Consider the following 15,494-nt stretch of genomic DNA (forward strand, 5'->3'; position numbering starts at 1 on the left):
AATAATATCAAAATAGCTGAATTTACCTCTTATAAGACAATGAATGCAGTTTAGTCACAGTAGTTTCCATAAAGCTTCCTTCGATTTGTTTTCTTCTGCCTCGATTTCTTTCCTAGCAACTTGAGAGGGCGGTGTTTGTTCCTTGTGATATCCAGCGCTTAACGTACAGGAGGGGTTGCGGACAATGGCGGACCATTAATATTTAAAGTCGCGATAAGTTTGAATAGTTTCTCGAAAACACAAAGAAAACAATTCACACAATTCTTTCAAGTCTTGTTCGCTATAATCAACATTAATATTTTCCGGCCAGTACTCAGGGTAAATAATTTTCATCATTTCGGTGTACACAGTGTCCTTCTCAGTCAAGCACCTTCTGTTCATAGAACTGTCCTTTGCTAATTTCCGAAGCGTTGTTTTTACTGTCACTCATTTTCAAGGGAACTTCTTTAAAATATTTCTCTTTTATGGCTCTCTGTACTTCTCTCAAGTATATGCCTCCTCTCTCTTTATGGGCCTTAAACACCTCGATTGTTCTGTATATGAGCTTATTTGCCTTCGGTAGGGCTATAGTCTTTTCTTGCAAGGACTCTGAAAAGCTAGAAATCTCCCACAAGACATTAGAAGAAAGAACATCTTAGTTTCTGTCACTATCCGCTCCCTCCTCCCCCAAGGATTTTATAGCTCAGCTATAGCCCCTGTTGAGAAACAAATAGAAAAAAGAAAATTACCAGCAGCGACCGGAGAGAAAAGAACCTTGTTTCTGCTATTTTCTCACTCCCCGGTTGCCACAATAATGCACTTGAATTTTACATTAATGTGAGCCACCGAGCTACCGAAACAGTGACAAAGGAAAGTTAAAGTACGGATTTTATCAACATTATTTCAGATGCGGAGAAAATTTTTAAAAAAGCAACGAGGTAAGATCCAGGGCTGAGCACCGGCAACCAAAACAGTACCGGGGCTGAGCCCCGGGAGGGACACTTCTGGATGGTACACTTTTGCCGTAAATTTGCATATGGGTGTACCATTCAGAAGTGTTCCTTACTGTACATAAAAGTTTGAGGCTTCTTATATTGTTATAGCCCTGTGCATACTAACTAGGGTTGCTAACAGCTCGTTATTATATATTGCGGTTATTTTTATTAAGGTCGGTGACCAGTACACACTATAAACTTCTTACCAGCCTCTTTATGACCACTATTTTGAAATTTATAATCTAGAATAAAACATTAAACATCCTAATTCTTGAACAGTGTCTTATTTGCAAATACAAATTTTCATTGTATTATACATTCAGTGATTTTTTTTAAAAACCTAGGGCAGTTCTTTTCATGATTTTCATTTTGACTTTAACATCCCTTTAAGCAGCGATGCTTATGAGTGTTCTTTTCATTTATTTAACAAGAAATTTGATAATTAAATTTTATTGTGAAACAGTTTTCGACAATAGATACAGACAGGGACGGATCCAGAACCGACTTCTGGGGGGCGGTGGGTTGTCATACTGCTACTTTTAAAGGCTCCAAACTTTGGGATGGATTTTAGTTATATATATAAAATAAGAAAGTTTTCTCTTCTGGGGGGCGATCGCCCCCTTCACTGGATCCGCCCCTGGATACAGAAGTGTTTAATTTGTCATAATTGTGCGGCATAAATATAGCGTGAGGATTTGTCCAAAATTGACACGTACAGATTAAGATACTATTTTTTCATCTCTCGATAGTTTTAAAGAAGTAGCAGTTACTGGTAAATAGAAGAAAATGATCGATACGTCTTCAGAACACAATGTATATATTACGCTTATAAGTGCATGTATTAAGGATATGCTGAATACGGGTCCTAATGCATTTTGGTGGCCCCGCGTAGCGAAGTCGCTAACGCTTTCGCCTTCGGTGTGAGCGGTCCCGGGTTCGATTCCTGGTGGGGGGACTCGGTCGAAAAAGTGTAAAACGCTTTTTCATGCCAGCCATCCTGAATGAGGTTTTCCTGAGTTTTCCTCATTCACACCAGGCAAATGCCAGGGTGGTACCTAACTTTAAGTCCTAGGCTACTTCCTTCCTTTCCCAATCCTTTCTTCCTTCCCGTTTCCCGGATTGTGTGCTCGCCGAGGGACGTCATCCCTCAAAACGTGAAGGGCTAAATGGCCTTAAATGCCGATAGCCCAGAAATCTAAATCCTAATGCATTTTGTCCAGGATAGTACATTTCCTTCCCATGGATGGGTTCGAAGAGAGAGGCTTTTCACTTAGGCCTATATCACAGGAAATTTTGAGCGGGTGCCGGTAATTTTTTTTCAGAGTTGGTAACCATATTACTCACCCATTTTAATTTTACGAAACAAGAAGCATATATGGGGATGATGGGTAACATTATATGTTTGAAAACAGTTGCGCGTATACCTTACCAGAGCATTATATCCTTACTTTCATGCCCACCTGCAACGGGAGTCAAGGAGGACATTGCCCCCTGGATTATCAAAATTGGTTCGATTCCTCAAAATACATATCAAAACAAATTTGCTTATTCACACACATTACTGTAGTAAACTTACGCCATGAGCGTAAGTAATTGTTTTACATGCAGTAGAACTTATATTCTGTGTTTCAAGGGGCTTGTATTTGCAATTTTGCTTGTATGTCAGCCTCCCTCCCTGGAAAAACTCCGCGGGCGTTACTGCTTAAACTACTGGTGTTTAATATTGTGTGAGCAGTGATTTCATGGTGTGGCCTGAGGATACTGCACCAGAACGACGAAATTTCCGTGGGCATTTCTCTGATTGGGCTTAACCTATGGGAAACCAGTATTTTAGTAGTACTGTACTACTTACACTCGTTGCTTATTTAGTTTCTCCGGGGAGACTCTTCTGAAATCGTCAATGTGTATGTGTGTGTGTGTTTGGGCATATATCATCAGTTGTGAGAGGAACAAAGACGAGGGTCATTCACAGAGTTACAAGGCTCATTTTATTATAGAACGCTATTCTCACAAAATTTTATTTACACTATGCATGAAACACTCTCATGTGAATGCATTTGTCCCATCTACTTTTGGAAAATAGCATGGAATCAGTTTTCCGAAAGCTTGTTTCAGGTACCCATCGAAGACTTGTTGAGGCTTTGAGGTAGTGTGGGGTAAATTACTTGTAAAAATGTAACGCGCTATAAGTTACTTTACTTTCCCTTACTGCATATCGTTAACAGTAAGGGAACGTTACTTCCCCTAGAAAAGTAACTGTTACCCTACTTCGAAAGCAAGACAAGTAACGCGTTACTTTTATGTCCGGAACTTTGAATATAATCGTATACAAAAAACATTCTTTCCATTAAATTTTTTCTACTACTATCACTCACTATTATTATTATTATTACACATTCTGATCTTTCCCGATCGTAATAAATGTTTAGAACTGTAGGTTGATAATAGTAGCGCTGCTATATCTCTTCATGCGGACAGTTTAGGCTTGTTCATCAGCGTTAATTATGGCACCGATCAAACATATCTACACGAATAGCAACAATAAACAATGCGCTATTATTGAAATGCTATACTGCACTGTAAAAAGAATTGTATGCGTAAACTGCAACTTTTGATCACTTCTTTTACATTTATATATTTGTGCAACAGAAGGAGTGAGAAGCGTGTACAAACCGTGTAAGAAATGTTAACGACTTGCACTCTTGGAAGTTTCTGCACATTTTCTCACAATTGCACTCCTGTTGCACGCATATATATATATGAAAAGAAGTAATTAAAAGTCGTTGCAGTTTACACGTACATGACGTTTAGGGATTATCCCAAAAAATGATCTAAAGATTACGACTTTGGGCAAGAACTTTAGGAATGATTAAAAAAACGCATCAAAGGATTGCGATCTTGGCTAATAATTAGTTTTCGGATCAGGGATCACTAAATTTTTGAACGGCCCCTAAATCGAGTTTTCGTATTATTTTTTTTACGGAATGAAAAAAAATGAAATCTTTGAGTTTTACGTCCCAAGATTATGCCGGTTAGTCTAAAGGAGACGGTGATGTTGAGTAATGGATGAAATCGTGGAATGAAGAAAGTGGAAGGAAACGGGAGAACCCCGAGAGAACCCACGCACATGGTGTTTGTCCACCACAAAGTTCACTTGACGGGCTCCTGGGATCGAACCCGGGACCCCAAACACCAGAGGTGAACGCTCTACTACTGAGTTAAGAGATAGTTTGGATATGTCTATACTGCATGTAGTTCTCCATATATAAGGCATACAAGAAAATTTTTTATTGAAATATATTGGATATTTAGATCCAAAAATTGTGGGATTTTTTTTACAGTGTCTGTGTTGCACTATTAGTAGTTGCTATAGCATATTGTAAACATGTTTATTTACAAATAAAAATATTTTGAAAAGTAAGATATATATACAGTGGCGTATTTAGGGGGGCTTCCAGGCTTAAGCCCCCCGAAATCTTACTTACTATAGTAAAGTATATGTAATATCTTGCAGAATTTTCACATTTTCAGGCAAAGCACCCCGAAACAAAATCGTAAATACGCCACTGTATATATTAACCGCGATTCTTAATTATTGATTTATAAGGATAATCATATCCTATAAAACATTTTAGACTATTTTTTACGTCAAAGTTTTTACGTTTCGATGATTAACATAAAACCTACTTATTCAAGTTGAAAGAGTATATAGTAGAAAATCACTACATTATTGTCACGATAACCAATCGACATATTACTTCACCTACTTCGACACTTCCTACTTCACCTACACTCAATATACATTTCGTTTTTTTAATCTCTTGAGAAAATGAAATCTTTTTTCTTACTTAATTGCAATTGAAACATTTTTTTCAAACAAATTGCAACTTCCATAAATATAAACAAATCTCAATAAGTATAATCAGAATAGCACTAAACAAGAATGAATTATTGAAGAAAGTATTAATATAGTATTAGTAAGAGCACGTGTAAAGAAATTATTAACATTTGGACAATAGCTTTATCCGCAATGCTTGTGTGGGTACTGTTTCGGTATACTCTAGAAATAATAATAATAATAATAATAAAAACTTCAGATGTTTCTTCAAATATGTAGACGAACTCCTGCCTATTGATAAATATTTCCCGCCGGTACACTTCAGACTTTTTACTTTTAAATTATGTCCTCATCCTCAGCTTTTAAGAAAAAGTATTTTTTCAAATATTTTCGTTAAGGAAAGCTAGACTATCATTGCACTTGCAGTTCACTCACTGAATGTATTGATTTAGAGCTGTAAAAATCTACTTCAAAATCTTCCAGTGCTTGGCTTGCAATCAGTACACGTGATTTCCCTGAGGTTATACTCCCCTTCAGAAACCAGCAAGTGGCCCTAAGATCTTATCTGTTTCTTTGTGTGTCGGTGACTGTTGGTCACTGACAGTTCATGCTCCATTGCTCCATTCTAAGAGATTTACAACAGGAAAGAAAACAAAGATTTGTTTCCGGAAAACCATACATATTATAGTTACTCGTCCGAAATGTAACGCAAAAGAAACTAAAGCAAACTAGGTATATTCCTTAGAAATTTGTAACGCGTTACCGTTACAGTTACTTTGGGAAAAAGGGCTTAGCGGAATAAGGATGTGAAAGCTCCCCCAAGCATATCTGCACCAAATTTACAGTATCGATTAACATTTATGAGAAACTCGGTTTCCAAAAGTTTCAGCCCCCCAAGCGCTTTTGGAGGGGTGTTAGGAGGGGGAAGGAAAATTGAAATTATTTTTTTTCCTAAACGGCTCAACTGATTTGCATGAAAAAAGATGTTAGGTGTTCTCAGCAAGAGAAAAGTCGGAAAATATTTTTTTTTTAATATTTTGAGGTTGAAAATATGTATTTTTCTGAAATTTTCAAAAAAAATAGTAGAAGACTAACTGGGATACCCACAATTTTTTGCCAGCTTTTTCTTGAGAGGGTCCCTAACAACATATATTGTTTTCATTTTGTTCGCAAGTGTACCTCATAGTGAAAAAAGGCAAATGTACATAGGTCAGCATCTATGTGGTATACGTATGATGCACACTGTACACCACTAGGTTAACCAATACCTTTGAATGGGGGTGGAGATGAAGTTGTTATAACATTGGAATCTTATGATAACAAGTATTTTTTGTCTTAACGGTAATTGGTCTCTGAGGATGAAGGGGATTCTCGACCATGTTCACACCTCCTTTGGCTACACCACTGCTGTACATCAACTGAAATTATACATTTCCGCATTTTGTGTTAATTGTGCACATAATCAATGTTCTGTGATACATATAGATCTTTCTTTAGTAATTGTTCTTGTTTTTTTTTTTGTAACAGTTGGTTAATAATATGCCTGTTGTTAATAGCTATTCATGTGTTTAGTTTGTTTCGATGGTATTACTGTATATGTGTGATTAATATGACCAAATAAAGAATGAAAAGAAAGAAATTAATCCTCATCACTGTTTCCGTCCAATATTGGAACAATTTCGGTTTTCGTGAACAGAAGTGTTGGCTGCTGTTCTCACGTTGCTGCTATTTTGTATTATTTATTTTATGTGAGGTACTTATCGAAAATCATTCGACCCGAACGAAAGAAGTTCCACATTCTGACTGTTTGTACTTCTAATAAGTTATATTGGTTTATCACACACAATATTTTCTAGACCGATACTTCGGTCAGAATCATAGTGCTTTCTCCAAAGTAGGGTCACGATGGCTTAGTGATAGAGGGCTTACTTCTGGTGCGAGATGGACCTCGTTCGATCCCAGGTTATAAAAGTTCGTGGTGGATACCATCGTACCAATGAGTCTTCTCGGGATTATCTGAATTCACTTACATTCTCATTTCACGAATTATTTTCCAATAATTAGCTTCCATCTATTAACTGTCTATATTATTGGATCGGATTTTAGTTTAGCATTCCTTCGGTAGCAAAGTTATATGAGTCAGGAGCTACGAATTAACGTGAAACTCAAACCACTTGCGTTCCTGCCGGGAATCGGAGCCGGGTCTCCTATGCCAAAGTCCCGTATGCTACCCACATAGCCGTGAGTGATTTCTCTGTCTTCATTAGCCTAGAAGACATAATATTTAAACGTTTTGGATTTCATATAATTTCAGTTCTTCCTCGATAGCCAATTCTGTACTGAGACAAAGTAGATCAATCAAATATACTTATCTTTCCTTTTTCGAATTCTAACGAGGTTCTTGTAACTTGGACCACGTTCTAAGACTTTTGTTAGTTGAAACATCGTCTTTAGTTTTAGTTAGTTTAATCGTATGTCATTATACTCAACGTTTAATAAAATATCCCAGGATTTCTTCAATTTCTTTGGGGTGACCCTTGCCCCCGCCCTGTACCACATCGAGTTGTGTATTAATGGAAACTACGGCTAAAAATAATAAACATTAGCTTTCCCCCAAATTCGATCCGACATTTTGTTCTCGAGTTATGGCTTTTTTTTTATCTTCCGACAGATTTTTGGCTGGTCATAGTACCGAAAAGAAGTATTTGTACACCTAGGTTGGTCTATACCTTTTGTCTTATCTTGGTGTCAGGAATCTGCTCCCAAACGTTGTCAGTGTTGTTTTGAAACACTGGATATTTCTATATATTTCTATCCTGTTTCTGATTAGCTCCTGTCTGCTAAGCACTTTCCAGTTTTCCCAAAACCAACCAAAAGTGAACTACATCCACTTCATCGTCCCCCCCCTATGATTTCTTGTTGTATAGTACTTATTAAATTATTATATTGTAGTTGACAGAAATTGAAAATATTGATTAAAATATCTGGTTAAAATGCTAGTAGAAGAATTCTCTCTTTAGTGCAGAAATTCCCTCCTTGTATCTTACCGCCATTTTAGGCGAGAAAGGATTAGGCAAGATGTGAATTCCCATCTCACCTAAAATAGCTGATATTCTTCTCTTGGAGATATCAGTGACTGATAAATCGTTAGGCGAGGTGGAATGGAATCTCTTTTTCTATGGAAGATATTTTTCCTTCTCTGATAACTTACTATAAGGATGCTGGTGACCAGAACGCTATCCAATTTCCCACCACTCTAATTTCAAGACAGCGGAAGTACGAACAAATCTCCTGAGGCAAATTTGTCAGAATAACTGTTGCATGCATACCCACTTAGTGGCTTGATGAGTCAAATAGTAATACACTCAGTGGCGTATTTAGGGGGGCTTCCGGGCTTAAGCCCCCGAAATCTTAGTTACTATAGTAAAGTATACGAAATACCTTGCAGAATTTTCACATTTTCGGGCAAAGCCCTCCCCGAAAGTTAGCAAAGCCCCTCCCGAAACAAAATCGTAAATACGTCACTGAATATACTGAAACAAGTTTCAATGCTTATATTCATAATTTCTTTGCTTTTGTCTTTAAAACAAGTTTATATTAAATTTGTTCATAGAATTACATTGTGATTTTTCTTAAACATAATATTGTGTCATTTTCTTTCTCAACTGTACCTTTGTGGAAGCTTCCTATTCGGATAGTTCTGAAGATTCTCCTGGACCATCAGCCTGTGTTGAGGCCACAAATATGTCAGAAGATACTACTGTGAAATTTCCTGTGAAACTGTCACCAATGACGAAACGCGTGATGATGTAATTAGAGTTCCTCAAACACACAATAAAAAGCGAACGTATGAACAAAGATCAATAGTAAAGTATCTTAAAAATAGCCGGCGGTGTATACCAGAACATGAAGAACAGATTGCGAAAAGGATTGCAAACATGATAGTAACAGATCTACTCCCAATTTCATTTATTGAAGGGAAAGGGTTTCGGGAGTTAATGTCCTTTCTTGAACCAAATTATAGCGTACCGTCTAGGCGAACACTATGGAGACGCTTGCAGCTTTTTTATTCTGAACTGAAAGAGCAAGTACAACAGAGGCTACAGGAAGCAGAAGTAGTGGCTTTAACGACAGATATATGGACGTCTCGAGCAACAGATTCTTACTTTACAGTGACATGTCATGCTCTGTATAAGAACTTCTGTACAGAAGATTTTGTTCTCAAGACAATTGACCTAGAAGAACGACATACAGCTGAAAATGTAGCTAATGCTATTAAACTGTGTATGGAGGAATGGTGCATCAAAGACAAAGTAGTTGCATTAGTTCACGACAATGCATCGAATATGATTAATGCTGGACGTTTGTTGCCGGTTTACAATGTATCATGTTTGGCACATACATTGCAGCGATCCATACTGACCAGTTTAGAGAAAAGCGAGTTAACAAATATAATTTCAATCTGTAGCAAAGTGGTAGGGCACTTCAAACATAGCACCACTGCTTCAGTCGCGCTTGAAAAGAAACAAGAAATTATGAAGTTACCAAAGCATCGCCGTATTCAATATACAAAGACTCGCTGGAACAGTGTATATTCGATGACCGAACGGTTGCTGGAACAAAGAGAAGCAATAATTGCAGAGTTCTCTGATAGAAATGTCACTAAACATTAACTGAAGACAAGTGGCAAATCATGGAAGATATCGTTCGAGTACTGAAGCCACTACAAATGGCTACAACAGTTATGTGTGATCAAAAGTGTTCCATTTCTTTTGCTTTACCATTAGGCTATGGTCTTATTTCTAACCACCTGAAGAAATGTTCTTCAGGTTCTGAAATTGTTAAGAACTTGAAATCTTCAATATCAGTTGACTTAGGAAAGCGTCTTTAGCTCGATGCATTATCCGATTCTGAATCATCAGATTTTTTGTCAAATAGTGCTCTGAAATGTTACCTCTTAGCAGCATTCTTGGACCCAAAGTACAAATCATTACCATTTCTGAATTTTAAAATACAAACAAAGATCCATAGATTGGTTCATGATATGCTCGTAGAATCTGAAGGATCAGAAGACGATTTATCACAGCAATCGCCCGGTGGGTCATCAGCATTAGACTATTTGCTTGGAATATTTCCATCGTGTTCAAAAAGTCCTAATGTAACAGATGAGCTTACTCTTTATAAATCAGATCAGTGTCTTTCGCAAAGTGGCAACAGCCTTGAATGGTGGAAACTTAACGAATATCGGCTTCAAAAATTAGCATGTCTTGCTAAAAAATTCATGGTGATTTCAGCAACTTCAGTCGAATCTGAACGAGTATTTTAACTTGCTGGTAATATCGTTACTGCCAGTAGATCTAGACTTCTCCCTGAAAATGCAGATATATTAATATTTTTGAACAAAAATCTAAAAACTCTCGCTTGCAAACCGCAATAGGTTGGCACAAGTTGCACTGGTGAATTAAATTTTAAATTAAAAAACGCTACGAACGCTTAAAATGCAATATGCAAACACGATTTCACAATCAAACTCAACTCGTAAAATTATGTTTAGTGAAACTTTGATAGGTTTTCTTAAGCTATATTAATCGATACCATTTTAAGTTTTCTTTCGGTATATTTTTTACGTTTCTTTTCTTGTTTTGAATTGATAGAATTCACTAGCGTTTATCTAATAAAAGTCGTTGTCCTTAGGGTTTATTTTATGTAGGTTTAGTTACTGCCGTAAGTAAAGTATTCAATTTTAGGTGAATGAATATAATTATTTGATATCTTTCTTTAGTTTCTGATAACATTCTATTATTTTCCAATTGAATGTTACTGAACATTTTTGAACTTGCTTCATTAAAAAAAAACTACCACTGTCCGTTAACTCATAACTGTCGCAAAATATGGAAATTTGAAGCATGTAGTTTGATTGATGCTACTTAAGCAGTGTCACAGATCGAGAAATTTCGTCGATTTCTGCATTGAATTTTAAGTTGACATGGGACAAAGTATGTATAAAATACAGAATGAATACGGTAATTTTCATAAAGTACAAATTAAACCCATAATAAATAATAATATCCATCCATAACATTTTCTTATTTCAATTATCTGTTTCTAACGCTTTCCATCTCAACGAATCAATGCATATACATGCAGTTTCTGTTTGTTTTTGTTTGACTAGTATTGGCGGATGGCAACTACTTCACCTGCAGATATTAATATAAGTTTAGGGAGCTTATATCTCAAACTTTGTTTTAAGCTCAGGGTTAGAACTGCAGCACCTTTTTTTTCCGATGCGTAAGTAAACAGAAGTGTAGTCCTTGGTTCTATTGATGTATGTGATGCATGTGAAATATTTGCATAGGGCTTTATTATTTCGCCGCATATACGGTACGTTAGTGGATAATGAAGTAAGATAAGAGTAATATTAGTAATGATACATTGTTATTGAAACTTGTAACAGAAGAGAGGCGCTTTTGCTATTTTTGATCTAATGCCGTTAAGAAGAATAAAGGTATGATATATCCATGAATCTGTGAGATGTATTTCAGTTTTCTCTTTTGGTGAATTTTGGCAAGTTTATGTAATTTATACATTATTTCAAATAATGACATTCCCAGGCTTGTGATCATAAATTTGCATGCAAACAAAAACATTTGTATATGTAAAGAAGCAGTTATTGTTTTCATTATCAGTGCATTTTTAGGACAAAAGCTCAGTTGTCTAAAAATGACTTTCAGAGCTTCATATTGTATCTTCGTGAGTGACTGTAAAATTTATTAAGAAATATGGTTGTTGGACACTACTAGTGTATAATTATCAATTTCTTGTAGTGTATTTTTTTCTGTGTGAAGTATTTTTGAAAATAAAATAACTAATTACATAGCACAGCATTAATATTTAGAAAGAAACTTTTTCATAAAATGAAATAACAACTTCATTTCTTTGTAATGAAAAAGTTGATGTATTTCGAGTTCTAGAAACTTGATGTATTTCGAGTTCACAAATTTTGTCAATGTCAACGCGTGTTCTTTTATCTTGCTTTGATTCTAGAAGTAGAAAGTTTGAATTGAAGTATATATCTATTACGTATGTATCTTCCTAATAAACTTCTAAAGTGTACCAACAGTATATATATAAACATTTAAAAACAAAATAATACAACTTTTGTATCTTTCAACACAAAACTCCACAATTTGCAGACAAATAAAACCGGTTTTGAAGCTTCAAAATAGTTTTGTAATTTATTTCGTACTTTCTTTCTACTTGTTTAAGAGCATGTAGGTTAAGAGATAATATGAGCAGCAAATTTAAACGCATAAAGAAGGATGAAGGTACTAGCAAATGGCTCCACGACATCACGTATGGAGGATATCTTAGCGAACCATTCTGACTTTTTTTAATCCCTTCTACGTAGCTAAAATCAAAGAACGCTGAAATACGTATTTGTTTATTTTAAATGAGAGGTTCAAATTACATGTGTGTAACCTTAAAAGTTTACCTCACATTTAGCGAAACTCACCGTATTTTTTTGTTTTATTTATTTATTTATTGGTGAGGTTTAACTGGATTGTTGACGGAACTTGCACAATACAATATTTTAAGTTTTTCTTTGCAAATAAACTTATATCTGTTTTATTTTCTGGTTATAATCACCATAATTTGCATGGTTGGTTTCTTGAGCAATGAAAAATTCGAATTTTCCATTGAACCGATGTTCAACGTAGTAGTACTTTGCTAGTAGTAGCTTGCAATTCCCATCTAAGCGATTCACATCGTTTGGACTTAACAGTGGAAATTCTCAAGACTGCGTTTCGTTCAGTTTGACGAGCTGTCGTGATTGTCTAGTCAAGTTTTCAGATTTTACTAGAACCTCTAAACGATTGGGTTTATTTATCCTTACAAGCAATTCGTAAGGGGGGAATAGAGTTCGATCCCAAGACCCTTGGCATGCAGTACAACTACGTTTACCACTCGATCATCTGTCTTATGTGATAAGCAGCCTCTTATTAGGCTTTTATATTTAAAATATCAACTTGGTCCAAATTTGATTACCCGTAGTTCGCTAATGGTATATTTCCACAAGGCGAGTATAGGCTCCTTCTAAAGGTCTTACTAAATACTATTGAAAAATATAATAAAAACTCAAACATCGTTTTTTTTTAAAAAAAAAAACAAGTATTTTTTGCATATTTGCGTATTTTTCCCGTAGACGATAATGTTTATTCCAAATTCAATTTTCGCGCCTCTATTTGCCCATTACCCAAAGAAGTATATACAGAATTCGCGACGACAAGAGATTTTGATCTGAATAGTAACACGAATTCCCTGCTTTTAATCGACTTTAATTTATTCGTGAATATGGTTTTCGTCTGTTAATATTGATCCCAGATATTTGAAAGTATTCACTTTATCAAAAGTATTATTCCATATTTTTACGCATCCATGAGTTGCCGTATTACGATCCTGACGAACTTCCATGTATTTAGTTTTCTCTGCATTTACTCTAAACCTATGACCCTGTAAGCGTTTAATAAGACCTCTGCATTTTAGGGATGGTATCGAGACGAGACGAGACGAGACTTTGTACAGTCTCGGTCTCGTCTCGGTTGATAAACAGCGGTCTCGATCTCGTCTCGAGTCAAAAATCGCCGTCTCGCTCTCGGTCTTGTCTCGGTCAACAGATGCTTGTCTCGATCTCGGTCTCGGTCTCGACGGCCAAGTCTCGGTCTCGTCTCGAAAGTCTCGAAATAAATTTGTGAAAGTGTTACATTGTACAGTCTGTCGTTTCCCCTTCTTATTTTAGCCTTCATTCTTGACTATTACGGTATGGTGTACCTCTTCATAGCTAATTTGCTAGCGCTAGTGCTTTCCATGCGTGTTCTAGGTTTAATCATCAGTGGGTATATCATACCTAGGATAAAACCCTAGTAGTAACCCATATTTCACTTTCAGCAATAGACTTTGTCTCACATAGCCTCAGTACTGCCTATACAATTCAACTCTATTAAATTAACTCCAGTACTATACAGTAGTTTATTTCCTTCTTTTGAATCAGAAATGTTCAATATCTCCTAACGGATAACGCAACACGTATCATCACGAATGTATTTAATCGTACCGAAATTGAAATTTTACAATTTCTCACTTATTATCCAATACATTCTGCTTTGACTGTCATTTTAAAAACAGAATATAACGTTCATTATCTTAACAAATAGGGTAAATTATTACTACAATATATTTTGTTTCAAATTGATCAAATGATGTATTACTGTTTCACTTCTCCGTGTATAATTGACACTTTATAGCACGAACCTCCTGAACCTTGTGGTGGGAGCTACTTCACTCATCTTTGCTATGTGTGATCTCGAATTGGATTACCAAACAAGTTAGATTCAAAGTCCGATGTTTCGCATAGTTTGCGTCTCACTTTCAATACATTCTTAAGGTCGTAATGCATTACATAAGCATATATCCAATACCGTAACTAGGCAGGAGTAACTGGGGCAGTGCCCCTGGGCCCTCACCCATAAGGGCCACGAAAAAAACAGTACGGCTTACAAAATTCCTACTCTGAGAACTGAATAAAGAATAATACCTGAGAAATTGAAAAATTTACTGCTCTAATTTGAATAAATTGCCATGGATTACGACCATGTTTGTACGCCAGGTAAATTGCCATGTTTGTACGCCAGGGAAAAAGTCACCCCTCGGTGGCGACGAAATTAGCTTTGGGGGCCCACAAAGTTATTGTTACTCAACTAAGTAGGACAAAACACTAAATTGTTTCCTTTCGGAAATATCTTGTTTTAGTCTCCATACTACTCTTCGCAGTAGTTTAAGTATAAAAAAGTTTAAATATATATATATATATATATATATATATATATATATATATATATATATATATATATATATATATTACTCTTATTAACCATAGAATTTTAATAATGTCATACATAGACATAAGTAGAAATTTATTTCGGGGGAGGGGATCCAAAGCTTTTCGGGGTAGTACAAATTCAATATGAGGACAAACTGTATTAAAATTTGTAAAATCGCCCCTAAAATTAGGTAACATTTACAGAAAAGTCGGGATTTCAAGGGACGAGGAGTTTGGACCCCAAAATCTACTTCCTGCGCGTCCCTGATGTCACATATCTTTCCATGTAGCTACATTGAAATGTTAATAAATTATTGCCGCATTTTAATTGTAAACACTGATACCGGAAAAACGAGAGTTTATTTTAGTGTATGTTTGATTTTTGCCATTTGTTTATAATACAAAAATATGAGAGGGGACCTCATGTTGTTAATCAGTCCCGGGGTCCCAAGTACCTACGGTACGCACTGTATATATACTTTTTCTTGCACCTAGCAATATGAATAATTCCAAATTGTCATATATTTTCGTGTTTGTAGTGGAGCAAAATGAATCTGCTATTATTTTGGATATAATTACCAAGATTATGCAAAATAAAAGAAAAAAAGAAAATAAATTTTAAACACCATAATTTTGTGTGCTACTAATTAAGAATTATCTTTGTCTTCCGTTCAACATTAACTGGTTTTGTATTACCTACGTAAAGCAGAAATGTCTTTCTCTTTCATCATACGAGCGGTTACAGTAAAATAAGAAGAGATCTTATATATATAATTTTAAAAATAATTTTAAAAAAGCTCAAGAG

At 35.7% G+C, this 15,494-nt stretch overlaps 1 protein-coding gene across 1 annotated transcript; it reads left to right on the forward strand.

Annotated features, from left to right (window-relative positions):
• Positions 1–8,750: 8,750 nt before the first annotated feature.
• LOC145677426 (E3 SUMO-protein ligase ZBED1-like) lies at positions 8,751–9,485 on the forward strand. Its single transcript, XM_081747916.1, has one exon. It carries the CDS (start codon positions 8,751–8,753, stop codon positions 9,483–9,485), a length of 735 nt encoding a protein of 244 aa, XP_081604042.1.
• Positions 9,486–15,494: the final 6,009 nt, after the last annotated feature.

The sequence above is a fragment of the Thermobia domestica genome, unplaced genomic scaffold (genome assembly GCF_964235325.1).
Source record: "Thermobia domestica unplaced genomic scaffold, izTheDome1.hap1.1 HAP1_SCAFFOLD_858, whole genome shotgun sequence".
In the NCBI taxonomy this organism is placed as follows: domain Eukaryota; kingdom Metazoa; phylum Arthropoda; class Insecta; order Zygentoma; family Lepismatidae; genus Thermobia; species Thermobia domestica.